The sequence below is a fragment of the Zonotrichia albicollis genome, chromosome 4 (assembly GCF_047830755.1).
Source record: "Zonotrichia albicollis isolate bZonAlb1 chromosome 4, bZonAlb1.hap1, whole genome shotgun sequence".
In the NCBI taxonomy this organism is placed as follows: domain Eukaryota; kingdom Metazoa; phylum Chordata; class Aves; order Passeriformes; family Passerellidae; genus Zonotrichia; species Zonotrichia albicollis.
The window spans coordinates 2,377,784-2,403,543 of record NC_133822.1 but is presented as its reverse complement, the minus strand read 5'-3'; the positions used below and the strand labels follow the sequence as shown (position 1 = coordinate 2,403,543).

The 25,760-nt window shown below is 46.5% G+C and overlaps 1 protein-coding gene across 1 annotated transcript in view; it reads left to right on the top strand.

The window, feature by feature from the left end:
- EXOC4 (exocyst complex component 4) overlaps window positions 1–25,760 on the top strand; it is a 438,637-nt gene that overhangs the window by 341,595 nt on the left and 71,282 nt on the right. Inside the window, exons 13-14 of the mRNA XM_074538663.1 lie at window positions 10,496–10,651; window positions 16,403–16,581. Of these exons, the coding sequence (XP_074394764.1) occupies window positions 10,496–10,651; window positions 16,403–16,581 (335 nt within the window). The remainder of the gene's footprint in view (window positions 1–10,495; window positions 10,652–16,402; window positions 16,582–25,760) is intronic.

Sequence of the window (25,760 nt, the reverse complement as noted above, 5' to 3'; positions counted from 1 at the left end):
TTGTTTCTTTCATCTCCCAATGTCTAATTTCATTTATCAGCAAACCTAAAGTTTATTTGTAAAAGCAAATATCTTTTTTCCATTCATCAATCAGTGGAATCCTTCCCATTGTTTCTTTTATCTCCCAGTGCTGGTTTTATCCACCAGCAGACCCACAGCTTGTTTGGAATGACAAATCCATTGTTCCTCTCACTACTGTTTGGGCTTGACTGTTGTCTTGGTTTGAAAAGCCAGGTGTCTGCTAAGGAGGGCAGGAGCCTCCCCTGAAATGGAAAATACAAACCCCCTCCCTCTGAATTATTATAAATTTGAAATTAAGGGGCTCTCAGGCAAAGAAATGGGAGCACGAATAACAGTTCTTTAACAGGGAAATATATGGTAATAGTTCTTTACCAGGAAAAGATGGGAGCAAGAATAGGAAAATTCTTTACTAGGAAAATTAAAAATACAAATGCAATAGTACAAAAAAATTCCAAAACCCACAGCCAGAGTGAGAGCAGTCCCTGCCCCCTGTGTGTCAGGGTGGTGTCCCAGCCCCATCCCATGGGGGCTCAGCCCTCCTGCAGTGCCAGCTGTGGCTCTGCTGCAGCAGGGATCCTGCACAAGGGGGGAGTTTTCCTCTGCAGCTCCAGGGCTGCTGCAGATGGGCCTGGGCTCCCTCTGGCCATGCAGGGCAGCAGAAAGCTGCTCCTCTGGCAATGCAGGGGGCAAAGGCTGCTGTGCTGTGCCAGGCTCAGATTGGATCCAGGTAGGAATGCTTGGCTCCTCCCCTGGGCGGAGCATCTCCCCATGGGATGCTGGGATTGGATCAGCCCTGCAGGGACACTCAGTGGCCATGGACAGCAGAGATCTCCTGGAGGGAGGGGTGGCTGTGGGAGAGATAAAGAAAAAACTGCCCCATGGACAGAGAGAACTGCCCCACCAATAGGAGCAGAATACACACACCTATTTCCAGCCTAACACAGCTGTCCTGCCAGGAGAGGCCAGGAGTTTGTTCTTGAATTGTCTCTGCTGGGGTGGTCAAGGGTGTTTCCTTCTAGGGATAAAAAAGCTGGAATAATGATCGGTGGAATATGGGGTGTTGTGATTTCCCAGTGGATTTCTCCAGATCACAGAGTGGTTTAGGGTTTTGAGGTGTGGATGGCAGTGGTGGTAGAGCTTAGGGATTACTCCAGTTCTTCCCTTAGGCAGCCAGGATGAGACCTTACAGGGCCTGCAGGGGCTCCAGGAGAGCTGCAGAGGGACTGGGGACAAGGCCTGCAGGGACAGCACCCAGGGAATGGCTCCCACTGCCAGAGGGCAGCCATGGGTGGCATCTTGGCAATGAGCAATTCCTGCCTGGGCTGGCATTGCCAGAGCAGCTGGGGCTGCCCCTGATCCCTGCAGTGCCCAAGGCCAGGCTGGAGCAGCCTGGCATGGTGGGCTTGGAATGGGATGGGCTTGAAGGGCCCTTCCCACCCAAACCATTCTGGCATTTGGGACACTCAGAATCCATCCCCAGGGGTTTTTATGGAAGTTGGGGATGGCAAAGGGAAGGGAGACCCTTCCTGGAGTGCTGAGATTGCCAGTGAAGCCCCCAGAGCCCAAAATTCCTTCCTGGAGAGGAGTCGGGGTGGGGATGGATCCAATGCCAGGCTGGGAGAGCTGGGAATGGAGGGAATTCCCTGGAGAGGGAGCCTGGGCTGGGATTTTGGGAAGGGATTCCCAGAGCAGCTGGGGCTGCCCCTGATCCCTGCAATGGCCAAGGTTGGACACTGGGGCTGGAGCAGCCTGGGATGGTAGAAAGTGTCCCTGCCCATGGCAGGGGTGGAATGAGATGATTTTCCAGATCCATTCCATAATTCCATGATAAAAGGTGACCTCGAGTTGGCCACTGAGAGTCTGAAGTGTCCTCTTTCAAAATAAATGGCTGAATGTGCCTTCTGCTCTCTGGTAAAGTAATTCAGGTTCTTCATTTGAACATTTGCAAGGAATTCAGCTTTATTTGAATTCATTCTATTGAGATTTGGGTGTTCAGGTCTCATGGCAATTTAGGAATTTTGGGATGAGAGGAAATAGGCATAAGTTGCACCAGGAGAGATTTAGATTGGAAAATAGGAAAAATTTCTTCCGTGAAACGTTGGTCAGGCATTGGAAGGAGCTGCCCAGGTCAGGAGTGGAGTCCCTGTCTCTGAGGGGATTTAAAGCCCTGTGGATGTGGCACTTGGGGACATGGGTGTCCTTGGCAGGGCTGGGAATGGTTGGATTCCATCCCAGAGGTCTTTTCCAACCTAAATGGTTCGTGATTTTGGGAATCAGTAACCACAGGAATCCACACACTGGGTTTGGTGGAAGTTTCCCAAAACAATTCTGTAAACTGGCAGGGAGTCACCAAATGCTCTGTGCTTGTCCCACCGGCATTTTGGGATCATCCACCCCTAACATTCCCCAACCAAAGCACAGAAAATCAAGGCACCCATTGGCCATGGACATGTTTGGTTTAAACCCTTCAAGTACTTGATTTATCAGAGATTTAATAATTTTTCCTATTTATAAATATAAATATATTTATATTAATAAATAACTTCGGAGGACACCCCAGTTATCCATCTGTAAAACAGTGCGCCTGGACAGGGAAACCAGGGTTGTGCCTCATCCCATGAGGATAAATAATCCCATTAAAAACCACTGCAAGATGCTGCAGGAATGTGGGCTGGAATAGCTGCTCTACATCATCCCCTCCGTGGCTGTTGAGCCTGAAAAAGCCCTCGTGCTTCCTGACCAAGAAATTACTTCCCATTGCCTGATTTTATTCAGGGAAAACTTCATCCAGCAAACAGAGGCTCATCATCATCATTATTATTGTTATTATTGACAATAGCAATGAGCAGAGGCTAAACTTTGCCTGAACACCCCCCTAAATCAAGAACTGCTCATGTGCCATTGTCCAAAATCCTGCTTTTTTCACCCAAAACTTCCCTGCCCGGAGCCAGACAATGGATTTGATTTGTTTGGCTTGAACTCGACGCTCCTTCCTTCCTTCCTTTGCCATTCCTGGCTTTGGCACCTGCTGAGGGCTAATTAGGACAACGCTAATTTGGCCATCTCCTGATTGCAGCGAGAGGGGAGAAAACAGGAAACGTTCTGGTTTTGCTGCTGGCAAAGGACTGAAATAGAAACCCGGATCCATCCCGGGGATGCAGGGGAGCGGAGCAGCTCCTCCTCCATCCGCGAGGATGTTGTGCCCTCTGCAGGGATCTGGGCTCCGCACAGCCCTGCCCTCTGCTCCAGGGCTCTCCCTGCGCTGCTGGCATGGGGAAATCCTGATGTGGGCAGAACCCAGGGCATCCCTCTGGCTGTCCTGGATGGCCCAAACCCCTCCAGGGGGCTCAGAGACCCTGGCACAGAGCCCAAGGCACCTGTGACTTTGATTTTGACCCATGGAAAAAAATTGCCGACCTTGTATAAGGATCTGCTAGCTGAAATTAGAAAGACTTAGACCAAACTCTAAGAAGAATAATATTTAGTTTGTCACAGGGTGAAAAATGGATTTTTTGGGGTTTTTAGAATGGGGGTTCAGGAGGCAAGATGGAGGAATCTGTGTGTGTCCAGCCTTTCTCCTTCTTCTTCTTGGCCTCCATCTCCTGGGTGACAGTGGCACTTTTGGATTGGTTTAGGGTAGAAGCTCACTGTCTAACACAGGTGATGGGTATTGGGAAGTTATGGTAAATATTGTACACGTAGTTTTTAGTATAAAATATTGACACCACCCCATGGTGGTCAGTGTGCCTCTGTCTGACCTGCTGGACAGATCTCAGCAGGCCAGAGAGAGAATTTTATAGATAAAAAATAATAAACAACCTTGAGAATGAGAACAGAAGAGCTCTGACTCCTTCTTCAAGTGCTGGGCTGAGAAAAGAGACTTTCTGAGACATCTCAGGGTCACTCTGAGCAGCAGAGATCCCAAGAGTGGTGGAGTCAGGATTATTTACAGTTCCTTAAAATCACGATGAACTCCTTGGAGCTGGGAGTCGATTCCATCCAGCAAATCTGCTCTTGGGATGGCAAAGAGTGAGAATTTGGGAAGGCAGAGAGGTGTTTTTATTCCTTCAGGGGGAATGTGAGCAAATGTGGGTGCAAAAGCATCCAAAGGGAGGCTCCTCCAGGCAGGAACAGCTCGGGAAGGACGTCAGCACTGGGAAATGCACAGCTGAGATTGTTCATGTCTGAGCTCCCTTTGGCTCGTGTTTTCCAGGGATTTAAAAAGAAAAACACGAAACCCAAGGGGGCTGGATGGGCTTGGACACTCCTATAATTAGCAGCTCTCGTGTGTTAATTGCTGACGAATTTTGGGAGTCCGGCGTAGGTGAGGCGCCTCCTGCAAATCGCATTTCTGTCCAAAATTCCCATTCCAGTTTGCCACCCGAACTGTTTACAAACGTCAGCGCTGATTTCTGACTAATTGACGAGGAGCTGGGGCTGAAAATGCAAATAAAATGGGAGATGGAGCCCCCAAACCTCCTGCCATGCTGGCAGCACTCCCCAGTCGTGTCCAACCCCCGTCTCCAGCAGATTTCCAGGAGAGCAGCTCAGCTCCAGAGTGAAAAACCATTTTATGTTGTTAAAAACCTGAGTACAAAACCATTTTTGTGGGATTTTTGGAGATACTGAAAGGAGAAACCTGCCCAGTTCACAATTGCTGCCCTCAACATGAGCCCTTCTCTGACAAAATTTGCTGCCTCAAATGCAAAAATTCATCTGTTTCCATGTTTTTTTATGTAAATTTGCCAGAATGATTCATGTCCACGTTGAAGTTGAATGTTTTTATTTTGTTGTCCACTCTAAGCTCTGTCTTGTGTGTCCACCCCCTTCTTCATCCTCACCTTGTTCATTTTGGAACCTCTCTGAAGGCTCTGAGTCAAGGAATCCCTCACCCAAATGAGTCTTTTTAGTCTTAAAAAGAGATGGGCATCACCAAAATGTGGTTCAGGGAGTTAAATAGTGATTAAATCCTCTGGAGGTGCTCAGCTCCCTCTATGGAGGCAGCTTGACCAACCTCCTTTGGCTGAACTCTCTCAGCTAAACTGGGGGGGAAAAAGGGAAATAACTGGGCTTGGGTCACTCAAAACGGTGAAGAAAAGAAACCTCTTTTGCTTTCCAGGCAGGCAAAATAAATCTAAGCTCATTTTTACTGAGAAAGAGCAGATTCATTCAGCCACAATCAGGAATTTTTAATTTTCCAGGAAATGCTTTTACTGCTGCTTCTTAGTGGCATCTTGCATGAACTTTTGGGGTTTAAGTTGCCTTTTTTACTCTTTTTTTGGGGCAGGGGTTTTCCCTCAGGCTGTGGATGCCTGGCCCAGCTGCTTTTTAACCCTTGGCAGCACAAAACGTCAGCTTGGCTGTGGGAAGAGGGGAAAATCATCCAAAAACCCACCTGGCACAAGGCAGAGGAGCCCCGTTAGCCCCTGTGGCTTCCAGATGTTTCCTGCTGGAAATCCAAGGCCCCCAGCTGTGTCCAGGGGTGTTCCCATAAGATAAATGGTTCCTCAGAGTGCAGGATTGGTACCTGGGAAGGTGTGACACACCAGGATTTTGGCCATCAAGGCTGTTTGTCCCTCACCAGCAGGCTGGGAATGGGAAAGATTTTGGGAAAGATGTATCCATGACAGCTGTCCCAGACTGATATTCCATATTTTATGGTGTCTGCTCCACAATAAAAGGGGTTTTTTTCCCATCATTTTTCCTCCCTCTGTCCTGGGGAGGATGGAGCAGCTTGGATCCAGGCAGGGTCAGCTCCCTGTGGCAGCAGCAGGAAAATCATGGAGGAGTTTGGGATTGGGGGGAGTGGGGCTGGAAGGAAGAGTTTTGAGCTTGTCCTGGGATAATTCACTCAAGGACACAAACTGGATTGAAGGTACGGAGGGGGAACACAGGCTGAGAGGCTGGGAAGAAAAAGTGGGAAAAAGGAGTTGGGAAAAGCTGGGTGTCCAACAGAGATTGGGGATGTTCCACCCTCTTCAGCATCTTCCTGATGAGGGGGTGGTTGGGGTAAAACCAACATCGATAAAAATCGGGAGGTGTTGGAGCTCTGGGAAGGAGTGGGGGTGTAATTCCAGGGGATCCAGGCAGTGCTGGGGCTGCTCCATGGATTACTTTGGAGCTTGCTGGTTTCTGTGGATCCATGGATCCCTGGAATGTCCAAGGAAAGGTTGGACAGAGCTGGGAGCACCTGGGACAGTGGGAGGTGTCCCTGCTATGGCAGGGGTGGGGTGGGATGGGATTTAGTGTCCTTTCCCACCCAAACCATTCCAGGATTCCATGAACCCATGGGTACCACCAAAAGGTGAGGAAAGCAGGAATCCTGGATTAGGCTCCTGGAAAACTCTAACCCTGGAAAATGCTGAGTTTGCAGCTTGTCAGAGCATCCCCATCTTCTCCCCAGCACTGACTCCACAAATAATTGGGATTTTGAGGATAATGATCATAAAACAGAGAGTGGCTCTGTGGAACTCATGGGCGCCATCAAAAAGTGAGGAGAGCAGGAATCCTGGATTAGGCTCTTGGAAAATTCTGACCCTGCATAAGAAGGACATCGGGCTGAGTTTGAAGCTTGTCAGAGCATCCAACATCCTCCCCAGCATGGACTCCACAAACAATTGGGATTTTGAGGATAATTATGATAAAACATAATGTGTAATGCATGGGCGCCATCAAAAAGCGAGGAAAGCAGGAATCCTGAATTAGGCTTTTGGGAAACTCTGACCCTGGAAAAAGCTGAGTTTGCAGCTTGTCAGAGCATCCCAACATCCTCCTCATCTCCTCCCCAGCACTGACTCCCCAAACAATTGGGATTTTGAGGACAATAAGGACCATAAAACAGAGAGGTGGCTCTGTGTTACTCATGGGCATCACCAGAGGGTGGGGAGAGCAGGAATCCTCGATTAGGCTTTTGGAAAACTCTAACCCTGGAAAATGCTGAGTTTGCAGCTTGTCAGAGCATCCAACATCCTCCCCAGCATGGACTCCACAAACAATTGGGATTTTGAGGATAATTATGATAAAACAGTGTGGCTCTGTGTAATGCATGGGCGCCATCAAAAAGTGAGGAAAGCAGGAATCCTGAATTAGGCTCCTGGAAAACTCTGACCCTGGAAAAAGCTGAGTTTGCAGCTTGTCAGGGCATCCCCATCTCCTCCCCAGCACTGACTGCACAAACAATTGGGATTTTGAGGATAATGATCATAAAACAGAGTGGCTCTGTGTAATGCATGGGCACCACCAAAAGGTGGGGAAAGCAGGAATTGTGGATTAGGCTCTTGGAAAACTCTTACCCTGGAAAGACTGAGTTTGCAGCTTGTCAGAGCATCCCAACATCCTCATCTCCTCCCCAGCACTGACTCCACAAACAATTGGGATTTTGAGGACAATAAGGGCCATAAAACAGAGAGGTGGCTCTGTGTTACTCATGGGCATCACCAGAGGGTGGGGAGAGCAGGAATCCTCGATTAGGCTTTTGGAAAACTCTGACCCTGGAAAAGGCTGAGTTTGCAGCTTGTCAGAGCATCCCAACATCCTCCCAGCACTGACTCCACAAACAATTGGGATTTTGAGGACAATAAGGATCATAGAACAAAGAGTGTAACTCTCTGTTACATACTCTGTGTAAATCATGGGCACCACTGAAAGGTGAGGAAAGCAGGAATTGTGGATCAGGCTCTTGGAAAACTCCAACCCTGGAAAAGGCTGAGTTTTTAGTGTGTCATAGCATCCCATCCTCCTCCCCAGCACTGACTCCACAAATGATTGGGATTTTGTGGAGAAAAAACAGAGAGTGGCTCTGTGTGACTCCATCAGGACCCTCCCAAAGATGCCCTGGAGCCCTGGGTGTCTGAGGGGCCACGATAAGGCTGGAAATAATTGAAGAGAGCAAACGGTGGACGTGGAGAGAGCTGAGCTGAGCTGAGAGGGAAATAACGGGGAGTAATGGGATGAAATTGAGGAAAATAAAACACCAGCTCGGTATCAGGAGTTTCTTTATCCAAGAGCTGGATTTGTTCAAGTGTGAAATAGACTCCCAAGGGAAGGAGAGTATTACTGCAGCCATTTAAATGTGCAGAGGACAAAGCCCTGGCTGATGTGTTCCTGGAACAGTTGTCTTGCCTTGGCACAGCAATGCCCAGATAGCATCAAACCCCTTTTTCCATCTCAGATGTCAGAGCTGCTGATGGAGCTCTTTTATCCCCCCTCAGTTTTCACCAGGGTGCAAAATAAAATAACTTTTTAAAAATTATTTTTTTCCTCTCCTGAGTGGAAAAACACCACCTCCCTCCCAGCAGCAGAAGGCCAAACAGGATTGTTGAGGTCTTGTGTGGCTGGAAACAAAACTCAGCCTTTTGTGTGTGACAGATTGAACGTGAAACTCAGAGGGAAGGAAAATTTGTTTGTAAGCGCATGTGACAAATTCGTTTTCACAAATCCTGTGTGCTTCCTGAGCTGAGCTTGTTTTCCTGGTGGATGGGGAAAGGGTGGGATGAGAAATGAGCTGTTCTCCTCAGGATGGATCAGAGCTGGCTCCTTTCTCGCTGTTTTCCTTTGCAAAACGCAGATTCTTGGGGTGGTGTTGTTTTTATTTCTATTTATTCTCCGAATCCCCACCTGAATGCTGCTGGCACCTCATCTCTGCCCCAGAATTCCAGCCTGGAGATGGGACAGTGTGGCGGGAATGGCTCTGCCAGGTCCCTGTCAGGGGGTGTGGGGGTGCCTCTGTTAGCTCAGCATTCCAGCCCGGGAGAGCTGGGAATGTTCCCCTGGAGCAGGGAGGGATCCAGGGAGAGCTGGGAATGTTCCCTGGAGCAGGGAGGGATCCAGGGAGAGCTGGGAATGTTCCCCTGGAGCAGGGAGGGATCCAGGGAGAGCTGGGAATGTTCCCTGGAGCAGGGAAGGCTCCAGGGAGAGCTGGGAATGTTCCCCTGGAGCAGGGAAGGCTCCAGGGAGAGCTGGGAATGTTCCCTGGAGCAGGGAGGGATCCAGGGAGAGCTGGGAATGTTCCCCTGGAGCAGGGAGGGATCCAGGGAGAGCTGGGAATGTTCCCTGGAGCAGGGAAGGCTCCAGGGAGAGCTGGGAATGTTCCCCTGGAGCAGGGAAGGCTCCAGGGAGAGCTGGGAATGTTCCCCTGGAGCAGGGAAGGCTCCAGGCAGAGCTGCCAGCACAGGGCAGGGCCTGCAGGGGCTCCAGGAGAGCTGCAGAGGGACTGGGGACAAGGCCTGCAGGGACAGCACCCAGGGAATGGCTCCTACTGCCAGAGGGCAGCCATGGGTGGCATCTTGGCAATGAGCAATTCCTGCCTGGGCTGGCATTGCCAGAGCAGCTGGGGCTGCCCCTGATCCCTGCAGTGCCCAAGGCCAGGCTGGAGCAGCCTGGGATGGTGGGCTTGGAATGGGATGGGCTTGAAGGGCCCTTCCCACCCAAACCATTCTGGCATTTGGGACACTCAGAATCCATCCCCAGGGGTTTTTATGGAAGTTGGGGATGGCAAAGGGAAGGGAGACCCTTCCTGGAGTGCTGAGATTGCCAGTGAAGCCCCCAGAGCCCAAAATCCCTTCCTGGAGAGGAGTCGGGGTGGGGATGGATCCAATGCCAGGCTGGGAGAGCTGGGAATGGAGGGAATTCCCTGGAGAGGGAGCCTGGGCTGGGATTTTGGGAAGGGATTCCCAGAGCAGCTGGGGCTGCCCCTGATCCCTGCAGTGGCCAAGGAAGGATTGGAGCCCCCTGGGATGGTGGGAGGTGTCCCTGCCATGGCAGGGGTGGAATTGAGAATCTTTAAGCTCCTGGATTGGCTCCTCCAAATACAGCATCCTGTTTGTTTCCTGGAATTCCCAGTCAGGAATTCAGATCAGTTACCCTGCCAAAAACACAAAACAGGGAAATTCTTCCCCATTGGAACATGCAGCAGTCCCTGACTCAGTTTCCCACATAGGATTTAGCTGGAATCTCCATCAGGAGATGCTTTGGATGACTTGGAAAGAAATCCTGGACCTTTTATTCCCTTTCTGCCCTGGTCCCCAGACTGGGCCAGCTTTGGGGGAGGTGGTGGCTCCCAGGCAGGTGTCCTGGGCTGGTCCCACCTGGCACTGACCCCACCATGGGCAGAGGCTGCTGAGCTCCACTGAGATCCCAGAGGGAAATGATCCATGGAGACACCAGTGCAGGGTGACCTCCTCCAGCCAGGTGCCAAACTGAATTCCCAGGCTTGCAGAATTTAGGAAAATGGCCCTTTTTTCCCTTAGAATTGTCTCAAAGTCCATCAGGAGCTGTGTGTTTAAGGGAATTTCCCACCCTGTCCACCCGTGTTGCTGTCCCTGCATGTGTGGAATTCCTCTCTGCATCCTTTCCTCACTGCTCAATCCCCATGTGTGTGATGTGGAATGCAATGAATGACACAGAATTAAATGCAAATGTCCCTAAAAGCAGGACCTGCTCCTGCCTGAGGTCTTTGTGGCTGCTGTCCCTGCAGGACCATCGTGCAGTCGGATGAGAAGCTGGTGATCAGCGCCTCCTGGGCCAAGGACGATGATATCAGCAGGCTCCTGAAATCCCTGCCCAACTGGAGCAGCCTGGCTCAGCCCAAGCAGCTGAGGCCCAAGAGAGAGGAGGAGGAGGATTTCATAAGGTAAAAAATGGTGGGAGGTCGGAGCATGGGGGGTAGGATGGTCGAGGGATGGACAGAGACGAGAGATCTCTGAAGCCAGGGCTGGGAACTTGGGGTTTATTGCAAAGGGCCTGGGGGCAGGGCCCTGCTGGGATTTGGGGTTCATTGCACAGGGCCCTGCTGGGATTTGGGGATTATTGCAAAGGGCCTGGGTGCAGGGGCCTGCTGGGATTTGGGGATTATTGCACAGGGCCCTGCTGGGATTTGGGGTTCATTGCACAGGGCCCTGCTGGGATTTGGGGTTCATTGCAAAGGGCCTGGGTGCAGGGCCCTACTGGGATTTGGGGTTTATTGCACAGGGCCTGGGTGCAGGGGCCTGCTGGGATTTGGGGTTCATTGCACAGGGCCTGGGTGCAGGGCCCTGCTGGAGCTGCCAGGCACAGCTCAGAGCAGGCCCGAGAGAGGATGAGAGGGTGAGAGAGTAAGGGAGTAAAAAAGGTAAAAGAGTAAAAACGGTAAGAGTGCAAGGTTCCCATTACAATACCATAAATCTTCTTCTGTGTTGAATATTACAATTCTCACTAACCAATCTAGTACAAGATACAAATCCTATAGCATTTCCATACAGCCTGTAAGAATCACTACATCACCACACTGTGTTACATTTTAAACCCTAAAAACTCCTCTTTGGGCCCCTTCTGTCAAGCTGGCAGGGTCTGCTCTGACCCTTGGGCCTGTCTGCAAGCAGAGGGTGTTGTTCCATCTAAAGGGGATCACCTTCAGCAGCCACACCATTGTTTTCCAGCTGTTCAGTAACTGAGGGATCTCAAAGCTTGCTTGCATTTCAATCTCACTTACAGTTTCCATATTCTCAAAATCTTTTGCCAGACAATCATATTTATAAGGCTTTCCTGCTTCATCTTCCCCAAGAGTGGGAAGTTGGGGAAGGGTTTCAAGGAGAGCAGCAGCAAAAAGCAGGAACAGATTTATGGTGTTTTCACAGCTGTGGTGTCCACAGGGGAATCATGGAATAATCATTTGGGAAATGGGAAAGGCTTTGGAGATCATCCAGTCCAACCATTCCCAGCCCTGCCAAGGCCACCACTGACCATGTCCCCAAGTGCCACATCCACATGGATTTTAAATCCCTCAGGGATGGGGACTGCACCCCTGCCCTGGGCAGCCCTTTTTGGGGCAAGAAATCTTTCCAATACCCAACCTAATCCTTTCCTGGTGCAGTTTCTGCTCACTGTGCTGTTCAGACAAAGCCATTTGGGAGCTGTCTTTGGGATCCAGCTCAGGGAAGTGCCTGGGATTGGGGAAGGAAATGATTGGTTTGAATCCCACAAATCCTGGTCCTGCTGGTTGGTGCTGCTCTGGTCACCCACGTGGTGAAGGGAGCAGCATTTTCTGACCTAAAGTAGGGGCCAGCTGGGTGTACTGGGCAGGAATTCCCAAAATCTGCCAAAGCAATCTTTAATTCCCAAAATCTGTCAAAGGAAGCTTTAATTCCCAAAATCTGTCAAAGAAATCTTTAATTTAAGCCACGACCATGGTGGAAGCTTCCCCTCCATCCCAACTCCAGGAACTAAACTCAGGGGAGCAAATGAAAAATCCCAATATTCCCAGCAGGAATTCTTTTGGAGACAACTCTGTGTGCCCAAACCAGGTTGTTCCAACCTTTCATGCCATGAAAGCCTGGAAGGAACAGATTCCCCTTCCCTGCACGCTGGGAATGGCTCAGCTCCTGTGAGATTCCAAAGGCTGCACATTCCCATCCCTATTCATCACTTCCTTGATTGGCACTTGGCTGTAAAACTGGAGGAGGAGGAGGAGAAGCTGTTGAAAATAACAAGTCTAATTTGCCCAGATTGTCATTTTCCTCCTTCCCTGCCTGGAAGCGCCGTGACAGGGAAGATGCAGCCTGGAGAGGATGGGATTTGTGGGGTCACAGAAGGGTTTGCAGCTTGGGCAAGGGTTTAAAACATCCCCAGGGGAGCAGGGGGAGCCCTTGAGGTCTCTGTGCAGGCCCTGAGTTGAATTTCATGGATTCAGCCCTCACCTTCTTTCACTTTTATCCTTCATTTCCTCACCTACTTTCATTTTTATCTTAATTTCCTCACGTACTTTCTTATTTATCCTTCATTTCCTCACCTGGGAAGCCCCTCCTGGCTCTCCCTGTGGTTCCTGATCCATCATTTTGGGATAGCAAAGCTCCAATGGGCTCTGCTGGCTGAGTGAAAATTCCTGGCCAGGCAAAACCAGATGGCTGATGCTGACAGAAGCAACTTTTTCATCCTAATGTGCATTTTATTCCATTCATTCCATTCTCCTGGCCATTCACTGAGGTATTTTATGACAATGGATCACAGGAGTTCCAATGGCAAGACTTTAAGTCACCCACGCTGAATTTCCTGGGAAAAGCTCCTGTGCTGTGGCTTCTTTCAGCCCAGGTTTGGGACAAAGATCTTTTCTGTTTGCACAGAGCATCATCTGCTAAGCCCCAGTTCCTGTGGCATTAATTTAAATCCTAATAATTGCTCTGGGCCAGATTTAGCCAATTGATGGCTTAGAAACTTCCTCCAGGATGGGTGGTGGTTGAATAGATCCCTCCTGAAAGCTTCAAAATAAAATTAATAATTGCTTGTCCAATTTCTTTTGTCATCCTCTTCCCATTTAAGCAGCCTTTTCTCCTAATACAAAGGAACATGATTTCAACAGATTTCTTCACTGCTGCTGCTGCTTCTTCCTCTTGGCACTGCTGATGAATTGGGAATAATTCAGCCTGGACACTGCAGAGGGAAGCAGCTCCTGTGGGTTCCTTGGTTAGCAGAGAATGGGAGCTCATTTCATTATCATTTAACCTCTAAGATATTTAAAATTTCAATATTTCCTGTTCATGGGCCCTATTTTTTTGGCTAGCAGGGCAGGACTACACATCCCTTCCTGGAAAAGAAGCCTCAAGCCTGATGAAATTTGGGAAATGTTCTTTTTTTGGATGTGGAACTACTCAGCAGCATCTCTTTATGAATATTGGGAAATTAAACAAATCCTGAAAGTTCACCAGCAGCAAAAGAGATCCATGCCCAGCTTTCCTTCCCTCCCCAGCTTTCCTGTAACTCATTTATTTAACTAAAAATAATCCAAACAGTAAAAATATTTGCAAAAAATAATCCTCAGCCTGTGAACAGAGATTGATTCTGTTGTCTTAACCCCTGAGTGAGGAGATGTCAGAAGGCACCAGAAGAATTTTCCATTAATTGGCAAGAATATTATTATTATTATTATTATTATTATTATTATTATTATTATTATTATTATTATTATTATTATTATTATTATTATTATTATTATTCCAATCCCACTGGGATTGGGCCAGAGGGACCTGCTGGGCCATTTTAGAGCTTGGTGAGTGTAGTGATTTTGGTTTGCTAATTCAAGATTTTTTCAATTTTAAAATTTTCTAACTAATGTGTTGGCTTTAGTATTGGTTAATTATTAGTGTCCTTCTTTCATGTTGTGAGATAGGATTAGGAAAAAGGTAAAGTAGGTTTAAAACTTTAAAAGGGTACAAAGAATATTTTATTAAAAGTTTTTTATTAAGAAAAATAAAATTTTATTGAAAGTTTTTTATTAAAAACTAAAAGAGAAAAGTTGTAAGATCAAACCAAACTGGATTTCCTTCCGTTCCAAACCACAGCAGTGAGGGGAGGAAGAGAAGCAAACCCAGCCTCTGCTGATAAACCCCAAAGATGTTCCCAGCTCTGCCTTGGAGAGGGAAAAGAACTTGGATCCAACTTATATTACTAATATTGTTTAAAAAATTTAAAGACAGTTTTAGAAAATATTCATAATAATACCATATATCATTAAATTTCATATGTTTATACAATTTTACAACACAAAACTAAGCAATATTTTACTTCTCATAGCAAAACTTGCTCTTCACTGTGGTATTTGCTGGGTCCCCAGGATGAAGGAGGAATGAGGAATCTGAGTCCGTGTTCTCAGAAGGCTGATTTATTATTTTATGTTCTATATTATATTAAAGAATACTATACTAAGCTAACTAAAAATACAGAAAGGATACAGAGAAAAGGCTAAAAGATAATAATGAAAACTTGTGACTCTCTTCAGAACCCCACACAGCCTGACCATGATTGGTCATTAATTAAAAACAATTCACATGAAACCAATGAAACCATCACCTGTGGGATAAACAATCTCCAACCACATTCCAAAGCAGCAAAACACAGGAGAAGCAAATGAGATAATATTGTTTTCCTTTTTCTCTGAGGCTTCTCAACTTCCCAGGAGAAGAAATCCTGGGCAAAGAGGATTTTTCAGAAAATAGGGTGACACTTCTCTTCCAAGATTCCTAACAGAAAAGAGTCTCCTGCTGTCCCTGATTCCACATTCCTCGGGGCAGGGGGAGTTTGCTTTTCTGTAAGAGCCTGAATGAGAGGTGTGGGACTCCAGGGGCTCTCCAAAATGCAGTTTATTGTGTCCAAAATGCAGTTTATTGTATCCAAAATGCAGTTTATTGTACCCAAGGTGTCACAGCAGCCCAGGGTGGTGGGTGCCAGAGCTGTGCCCACAGCTGTCAGCTCCAGCTGCAGACAAGCCTGCAGACCCACCTCCCTCATTCAGGCTCTTACTAATGCTGCCCCACGTTGGGCGCCACTGTAAAAGTTTAAATGAGAGATGTGGGACTCCAGTGGCTCTCCAAAATGCAGTTTATTGTATCCAAAATGCAGTTTATTGTGTCCAAAATGCAGTTTATTGTATCCAAAATGCAGTTTATTGTGTCCAAAATGCAGTTTATTGTGTCCAAAATGCAGTTTATTGTACCCAAGGTGTCACAGCAGCCCAGGGTGGTGGGTGACAGAGCTGTGCCCACAGCTGTCAGCTCCAGCTGCAGACAAGCCTGCAGACCCACCTCCCTCATTCAGGCTCTTACTAATGGTGCCCCACGTTGGGCGCCACTGTAAAAGTTTAAATGAGAGATGTAGGATTCCAGGGGCTTTCCAAAATGCAGTTTATTGTATCCAAAATGCAGTTTATTGTATCCAAAATGCAGTTTATTGTCCCCAAGGTGTCACAGCAGCCCAGGGTGGTGGGTGACAGAGCTGTGCCCACAGCTGTCAGCTCCAGCTGCAGGCAGGCCTGGAGCCCCTTTGGTTTTGGTTACAATGCATTATGGACTTTTCTTTGCTGAGCATCTTCATACAGAAGAACCAATCTATACCTGAACTGTTATCTACAGCCTGTCATAACTACTGTAATTACCATATTCATGTCACTGTTCTCCAGTCACTCAAAGTTAGTCCATTACAGTTTCAGTTAGAAGTTGTTTTTCAGTTTTCTTGCAGTGGAAAATTCTGAGCCCTTTTTTCTGCTTGCACCATTTGCTGCCTTGTTTGCCTGTGCTGTCTTTGTGCTTGGTAAAAACATCTTCTTGTTTGGGTGGGTTTATCCTTTGCTCTAAGCCATAAAACCCCTTCTAACCAACACACCTTTGCCTCCTTGGTTATCAACAATTCTTTTCTTGTATATCAAAACTTGCTTCCATCTCTATTCCTTCATCAGACTCCACATTTAAAAATATTTCTGCCAAGCACACATATCTGTGAGACCTTCTTGTCAAACTTTCATCCTTCCCAACACTTTCCATTTCAGGGCTGCTTTTGGCAAAGAATCCGAAGTGCTGATCGGGAATTTGGGAGACAAACTGATCCACGTTCCTCAGGGGGGCTTTGCTTTCCATTTCAGGGCTGCTTTTGGCAAGGAATCCGAAGTTTTGATCGGGAATTTGGGAGACAAGCTGATCCCTCAGCAGGAGATCCTGCGGGACGTCAGCGACCTCAAAGCCTTGGCCAACCTGCACGAGAGCCTGGAGTGGCTGGCAGCACGCACCAAGGCAGCTTTCTCCAGCCTTTCTGCAGCCCAGAGTGAGTAAATCCCATGGGAAACCTCTGCCTGGGGATGGGGACAGCAGAAATGTGGGGTTTGAGCGGGTTTTGTTCCTGCTCCACAAGCAGGTTTGTGTTAGAGAGAAGCAGAAAGTGAAGCAGCTTCATCTGTTTGTTCCTCTGGGGGCACTGGGAGGGCTCCAGGGACAGCATTGCTGTCTGGGTTTGGAAAGCCAGGAGTCTGCTGAGGAAGGCAGGAACCTCCTCTGAAATGGAGAATGCAAACCCCTTCCCTGTGAATTATTGTAATTTTGAAATTAAGGGGCTCTCAGGCAAAGATATGGGAATAGGAATAAGACGCTACTAGGAAAATTAAAATACAAATATAATAGTACAAAATAACCACTGACAGAGTCAGAAATTACCTGACAGCCTGTGGGTCAGTATTGGTGGCAATCTGTCCTGGTTTGGAAAGCCAGGTGTCTGCTGAGGAAGGCAGGAGCCTCCTCTGAAATGGAAAATGCAAACCCCTTCCCTGTGAATTATTGTAATTTTGAAATTAAGGGGCTCTCATGCAAAGATATGGGAATAGGAATAAGAGGTTACTAGGAAAATTAAAATACAAATATAATAGTACAAAATAACCACTGGCAGAGTCAGAAATTACCTGACAGCCTGTGGGTCAGGGTATTGGTGGTAATCTGTCCTGGTTTGGAAAGCCAGGTGTCTGCTGAGGAAGGCAGGAGCCTCCCCAGAAATGGAAAATGCAAACCCCCTCCCTCTGAATTATTATAATTTTGAAATTAAGGGGCTCTCAGGCAAAGATATGGGAATGGGAATAACAGTTCTTTAACAGGGAAATATATGGGAATGGGAATAGTTCTTTACTAGGAAAAGATATGGGAATAGGAATAACAGTTCTTTACTAGGAAAATCAAAAATACAAATGCAATGGTACAAAAAAAGAAACAAATCCCTGCCAGAGTGAGAGCAGTCCCTGCCCCCTGTGTGTCAGGGGGTGTCCCAGCCCCATCCATGGGGGCTCAGCCCTCCTGCAGTGCCAGCTGTGGCTCTGCTGCAGCAGGGATCCTGCACAAGGGGGGAGTTTTCCTCTGCAGGTCAAACTCTGAGTTTCCCACCCTGTGATCTCACACACTTCTGTTCAAACTGCACACCCACAGTCCCAGTTCCATCATTCCATTCCGGAAGCTTCTCCAGGTCTCAGATGAGTGCAGGGTTCTCTGGAGGTCAGTGCCTGCAGCACAGAAATCTCAGATTCTCAGCACCCAGGGTTCCAAGGAGTTAATTGCTGATTGCCTTTGGGATAATTAGGAACTGAGGGACAGCAGGTTGGTGAGTTCATCTTCTCTTTGCCAAGGTTGGGGTTAAATGTGTGAGATGGTATTTCTTGTTGGGACTCAGATGTTTATCAATGGTTCCCTGTCACACTCTCACAAACCCTGAGTTCTGCAGCACTTCCATAACAAACTAAAAATGGAGCCCCATCTCTCTCTCCAAGGCCTTTGAAGGATGAACTGTCCAATTAAAAATGACATCTGAATTATTTTCACTTTTAACCCAATAACCAACCACCCATGCCCACAATGGGGACTTTTTTATCCAGTGACACAAAACCACCCAAACCCATGGAGGAGAAGGTGAAGAAGAAGGAGCAGCACTGCCCTAAAACCTCCATCTTGTTTTATATCTATTCCTGTATTCTAAACCCTTAAACTCTGAGTTTCCCCCCTGTGATATCACACACTCCTGTTCAAACTGCACACCCACAATCCCAGTTCCATCATTCCATTCTGGAAGCTTCTCCAGGCCTCAGGGCAGTGCAGGGTTCTCTGGGGGTCAGTGCCTGCCAGCACAGAAAGTCCAAAATTCTCAGCAAATTTCAAAATTCCAACAGCTCTGTCTTGCTTTGAGCTCTTCCTCCTGCCCAGCATCCCTGGAATGAAATCCTGTGTGTTTGACACATCCTGAGCATCCCCTGCTGTCTCAGGGGGTGCAAGGGGAAAAGGAAAATCATGGAATAAAAAAAACCCACAGAGCTCGAGGGGAGCCCGAGACTCAGGGGAATGTGTGAGGATACAGAGAATTGCTGGAATTTCTGCAGTTTGCTTTGGAAATTTGGAGCAGAATCCTGAGGGAAGGTGCCCAGGATTGAGGGCTGAGCTCTCCTGGGAGCTGGGAGTTGAAAATCACCTCAGACTTTTTTTTTTCTGGTAATTCCACGAGGGAAATTTGCTGGTGCTGAACAAATTCATGGTGTTTTATGTCCATTAAATCATTCTTGGCAGCAGAACCTCTCTGGGTGACTGAAATCCTTCCTGTGGCTTCTAATTCTGGACTTGGAACTCCTCACTCAGCTTTCCCTCATCAGATCCTTTGGATCCAGAAGGAAAATTAGGGTTATACAATTAAAACCCAAATTACTCCAGCTCATCTTTCATCCTCCTCCCTACAAACAAGCAATGGTCTTTAAAATGTTAAATATCTTTAAAAAGATTGTCCCAACTCTTTTATTGTCCCTAATATTGCTGTAACCCAGACTTTGGCTTCTCCATATTTGGGTGACAGCATTTGCTCTGTTCTAGCTTTTTTTTTTTTGTTATTAAACAAATCACAAAATTAAACAAAATCCAGTGGGAAATGCTATCAAAGTTCAGTAGCCAAATATTTATTTAGTTACTTGGGGCTGAGGATTTATGTTCAAACAGCCAGAGCTGTTAAAATAAAACATCATTTATAATTTGAGGTCTGGTTGGAACTCAGATTTTTTAATAAATCAATATTTCCCAGCTATTAAAGGGCACCAGCATGACTTTGAGGCCTCGGAGAGGACGTTCCACACGGTGGTGAATAAACATAAAAGCACAAAGTGTAATATTTCACTAGGCAGCATCTCCTGACAATAAAAATTCATCTTCCTTTGTAATAACTTCATCCTGAAATGTCTGTGCACAAATCCAGGGGGTCAGGAACCAGGGGAAGAAGGGGCAGGGGTAGGAAATGACAGAGGCTGTTCCAATCTCCTGCTTATAAATGAAATTTTTATCCTTTATTGTTTCTCTTTTCTGCCCCAACATGTGGAGATTCAGTCCTGCTCCCACTCAGGGCATCACCCAAGTGTTCAGGGAGAGATCAGGACCTGAAATTTTGGTGCAATGCCAGAAATTCCTTAATCCCAACAAGCCCACGTGGAGGTGGTGGCCCTGGGGGAAGGCAGCAGATTTTCCAGCAAAGCTTCCTTGGATGCCAACAAATAATAAATATATTTTATTATATATGTATATATTTTATATTTTATCCTTATATATTGGTGTATTTTGTATGTTCATATGTATTAATATGAATATATAGTATATAGTATATATTATATATTATATATTATATATTATATATTATATATTATATATATTATATATTATATATTATATATTATATATTACATTATGTATATATATATTTATATATTATATTGTTTTATGTATTTGTATATATATTTTGTATTTCTATACTATGTTATATTTTTATCTTTAATTATGAAATATTTATATATTTTATAAAATATATAGATTATATTTATAAAATTTATATATTTTAAATAATATAGAATATAACACATTAATATTTTATGCATAAAATTATATTTAGGGGGTGATGTGACATAATATAATATAATATAATATAATATAATATAATATAATATAATATAATATAATATAATATAATATAATATAATATAATATAATATAATATAATATAATATAATATAATATATAGTTTTATAAAAATATAATATATAGTTTTATAAAAATATAATATATAGTTTTATAAAAATATAATATATTTCTAAAATAATTTTTGGCAATTTAAAACATTTTATCATTTATTTATAATTTTATAAAATTAGAAATAATGAATTCCCTCAGAAACAGCTCTGAACATCCCGAAGGCACAAGGTGCAGCTGGGCAGCTCTGATTTTTGGGAAACCCTACAGTGGCTTTGGGGTGAGGCTGTCCAAGGCCCCTTCCCAGAGATAAAAATTCCATAATCTTTGGCTGTGGACGTGCCACAATTATCCCTCATTTAAACCCAGCCTTGCTCCTGCAGAGTTTTATCTCTCTGGGCAGTCTCTGCTCTGTTCATTATTTGGTGTTTGCTCAGCTGATGGCTCTTCCATGGCTCTGCCCTTATCTGCTCCCCTTCAGAATTGGATTTTTTATTTCCCAAACCAGTCAGATATGACAAAGTCATTTCCCTCTGCTCTTGTCTTTTGAGGGAATACAAATTCCTTTTTAACAATAACCGTTTAAGGATTAAAGCTGCTGGAGAAGGTGAATTTGCTGAGGGAATTGAGTCACTTTTATAGGGGTTTTATAGGAAAATGGAATTGGGGTTTCCCCTCCTCATCTTCTGTGCTGCAGACAGAACACAGCCTCATCCTTTTCCTTTGTGGAGCTTCAGCCTCCTGAGCTTCCCTGAAAATTTTAGAAAAGGAATTATCGTGAGCCACGAAGGAGTTGGGACAATCTTTTTAAAGATTTTGAACATTTTTAAGACCGTTTCTTGTTAGTGGGGAGGAGGATGAAAGATGAGCTGTTGGCTTCTGGAGCTGGAGCTGCCCTTTAAATCCTTGGCACCTCGTGACTTCAGATTGCTGTGATCACTAGGGAATGACTGACAGGCTTAAATTTGGAGTTTGGAATTGCTTTGGAATGGGTTGGGTGGGAAGGGACCTTAAATCCCATCCAGTGTCCAAGGACACCTCCCCTATCCCAGGCTGCTCCAGCCTGGCCTGGGGCACTGCAGGGATCAGGGGCAGCCCCAGCTGCTCTGGGAATCCCTTCCCAAAATCCCAGCCCAGGCTCCCTCTCCAGGGAATTCCCTCCATTCCCAGCTCTCCCAGCCTGGCATTGGATCCATCCCCACCCCGACTCCTCTCCAGGAAGGAATTTTGGGCTCTGGGGGCTTCACTGGCAATCTCAGCACTCCAGGAAGGGTCTCCCTTCCCTTTGCCATCCCCAACTTCCATAAAAACCCCTGGGGATGGATTCTGAGTGTCCCAAATGCCAGAATGGTTTGGGTGGGAAGGGCCCTTCAAGCCCATCCCATTCCAAGCCCACCATCCCAGGCTGCTCCAGCCTGGCCTTGGGCACTGCAGGGATCAGGGGCAGCCCCAGCTGCTCTGGCAATGCCAGCCCAGGCAGGAATTGCTCATTGCCAAGATGCCACCCATGGCTGCCCTCTGGCAGTGGGAGCCATTCCCTGGGTGCTGTCCCTGCAGGCCTTGTCCCCAGTCCCTCTGCAGCTCTGCTGGAGCCCCTGCAGGCCCTGAGCTCCTCCAGCTCAGCTAAATCAGGATTGGTTTTGTCACAGTTGAGATGGAGACAATACAAAGCAACACACTCCATTTCCAGAAGGTTTCAAAGTGTTTTTATTCCAGCATTGGTGCTTTTTATACATTCTTACACAACTCATCAGTTTGCACTTCACTCATTGGTCACAGGAGACAAACAAGGTGCTCATTGGACAGGCAGTTGCAGTTTCTCTGATTTATCCTTCTGTCTGTCCTGGATTCTGTGTCAGTGACCTGGGTAGGAAATTTTTTCAAGGGTAAATATGGATCCTCCTGTTAAACATGGATCCTCTTATCAAACATGGATCCTCTTATGAAATATGGATCCTCCTATCAAACATGGGTCCTCTTCTCAAGCATGGATCCTTTTACCAAACATGGATCCTACTCTCAAACATGGATCATACTATCAAACATGGATCCTCTTATCACACATGGATCCTCTTCTCAAGCATGGACCCTCTTACCAAACATGGATCCTCTTATCAAACATGGATCCTCTTCTTATCAAACATGGATCTCTTATCAAACATGGATCTTTTATCAAACATGGATCTCTTATCAAACATGGATCCTCTTACTAAACATGGATCCTATTCTTATCAAACATGGATCCTCCTGTCAAACATGGATCCTCTTATCAGTCATGAATCCTCTTCTTATCAAACATGGATCTCTTCTCAAACTTCTCTCTGGCTCACAGAAGTCATTCTAAAACCTCTTCCAGTCTTTCTCTTCCAGAAAATTCATTGGAATTAAATTTTTTACATTTGTGCCGAGTGTCCATGGCTGTCACAGCTCAGGAGCTGCCAGGCCCTCAGGCCCTTTGTGTGGAGAAATCTTTATCTGCTCAGTGTGTCACGTTCACCTTGTGAACATTTCTCTGTGTGGAGAAATCTTTATTTGCTCTACTCATAATACTCAGTGTGTTGTGTTCACCTTCTCTGTGTGGAGAAATCTTTATCTGCTCAGTATGTCGTGTCCACTTTCTCTCTGTGGGCCTTGCCTGGGTCATCCTTGATGAGCAACAGCAGCATTTTAGTGCATTTCCAGTTCTATCTGGAAAAACCATTCCATTTCTAACTGGAAAAACAGCCATTGTTGTGAGGAGGGCCCTCCTGTCCTGTGGCTGCCTTCTCCCCAAAGAGAAAATCCCTTCAGGAACACGCCCTGAGCCCATTCAGCCTCTTCACTGCTGTATCCCCTGTCCACAGCAGAGATTTTCTCCTCAGATTCCCAATTTCCAGTGGGTGTGGAAGATGTTTTTCCCCTTTCCCTCTGCAGATGGGCACAGTCCCAATCTGAGTGAGCTACAACTTCAATCCAGAGAAGGAGAGGGGATAAAAATGAGGTTTTCTACAGCTTTTAACCAAAATTCTGCATTTCTCTACCACTGCCTGCCTTTATTAATGATAACACTGAGCATTTGCATCTCAATTTCCAGCCACAGGTCTCAAGATGCTTTTCAGAGCTTGCTGAGGGCCTTTAGAGCAGTTCCAGTTCTAACTGGAAAAACAGCCATTGGTGTGATGAGGGCCCTCCTGTCCTGTCACTGCCTTCTCCCCAAAGAGAAAATCCCTTCAGGAACACGCCCTGAGCCCATTCAGCCTCTTCACTGCTGTATCCTCTGTCCACAGCAGAGATTTTCCCCTCAAATTCCCCAAATTTAAGGTGGATGTGGAAGATGTTTTCCCCTTTCCCTCTGCAGATGGGCAGTGCTTCCCCCACAATCCCACTTTGGGTGAGCTACGACTTTGATGAAAAGCAAGAGAGGAAAAAATGAGTTTTTCTACAGCTTTTAACCAAAATCTTGCATTTCTCTGCCACTTCCTGGCTTGATGAACGATAACACTGAGCATTTGCATCTCATTTCCCAGCCACAGGTCTCAAGATGCTTTTCAGAGCTTGCTGAGGGCCTTTAGAGCAGTTCCAGTTCTAACTGGAAAAACAGCCATTGGTGTGAGGAGAGCCCTCCTGTCCTGTCACTGCCTTCTCCCCAAAGAGAAAATCCCTTCAGGAACACGCCCTGAGCCCATTCAGCCTCTTCACTGCTGTATCCTCTGTCCACAGCAGAGATTTTGTCCTCAAATTCCCCAAATTCAAGGTGGATGTGGAAGATGTTTTTCCCCTTTCCCTCTGCAGATGGGCACAGTCCCAGTCTGGGTGTGCTACAACTTCAATCCAGAGCAGGAGACAGGATAAAAATGAATTTTTCTACAGCTTTTAACCAAAATCCTGCATTTCTCTGCCACTTCCTGGCTTGATGAACGATAACACTGAGCATTTGCATCTCAATTTCCAGCCACAGGTCTCAAGATGCTTTTCAGAGCTTGCTGAGGGCCATTAGAGCAGTTCCATTTCAAACTGGAAAAACAGCCATTGGTGTGAGGAGAGCCCTCCTGTCCTGTCACTGCCTTCTCCCCAAAGAGAAAATCCCTTCAGGAACACGCCCTGAGCCCATTCAGCCTCTTCACTGCTGTATCCCCTGTCCACAGCAGAGATTTTCCCCTCAAATTCCTAAATTCCAAGTGGGTGTGGAAAATGTTTTCCCCTTTCCCTCTGCAGATGGGCACAGTCCCAGTCTGAGGGAGCTACAACTTCAATCCAAAGCAGGAGAGAGGAAAAAAATGAGTTTTTCTACAGCTTTTAACCAAAATCCTGCATTTCTCTGCCACTTCCTGGCTTGATGAACGATAACACTGAGCATTTGCATCTCAATTTCCAGCCACAGGTCTCAAGATGCTTTTCAGAGCTTGCTGAGGGCCTTTAGAGCAGTTCCATTTCTAACTGGAAAAACAGCCATTGGTGTGAGGAGAGCCCTCCTGTCCTGTCACTGCCTTCTCCCCAAAGAGAAAATCCCTTCAGGAACACGCCCTGAGCCCATTCAGCCTCTTCACTGCTGTATCCCCTGTCCACAGCAGAGATTTTCCCCTCAAATTCCCAATTTCCAAGTGGGTGTGGAAGATGTTTTCCCCTTTCCCTCTGCAGATGGGCACAGTCCCAGTCTGAGTGAGCTACAACATCAATTCAGAGCAGGAGAAGGGATAAAAATGAGTTTTTCTACAGCTTTTAACCAAAATCCTGCATTTCTCTGCCACTTCCTGGCTTTACTAACGATAACACTGAGCATTGGCATCTCATTTTCCAGCCACAGGTCTCAAGATGCTTTTCAGAGCTTGCTGAGGGCCATTAGAGCAGTTCCAGTTCTAACTGGAAAAACAGCCATTGGTGTGAGGAGAGGCCCTCCTGTCCTGTGGCTGCCTTCTCCCCAAAGAGAAAATCCCTTCAGGAACACGCCCTGAGCCCATTCAGCCTCTTCACTGCTGTATCCCCTGTCCACAGCAGAGATTTTCTCCTCAGATTCCCAATTTCCAGTGGGTGTGGAAGATGTTTTTCCCCTTTCCCTCTGCAGATGGGCACAGTCCCAATCTGAGTGAGCTACAACTTCAATCCAGAGAAGGAGAGGGGATAAAAATGAGGTTTTCTACAGCTTTTAACCAAAATTCTGCATTTCTCTACCACTGCCTGCCTTTATTAATGATAACACTGAGCATTTGCATCTCAATTTCCAGCCACAGGTCTCAAGATGCTTTTCAGAGCTTGCTGAGGGCCTTTAGAGCAGTTCCAGTTCTAACTGGAAAAACAGCCATTGGTGTGATGAGGGCCCTCCTGTCCTGTCACTGCCTTCTCCCCAAAGAGAAAATCCCTTCAGGAACACGCCCTGAGCCCATTCAGCCTCTTCACTGCTGTATCCTCTGTCCACAGCAGAGATTTTCCCCTCAAATTCCCCAAATTTAAGGTGGATGTGGAAGATGTTTTCCCCTTTCCCTCTGCAGATGGGCAGTGCTT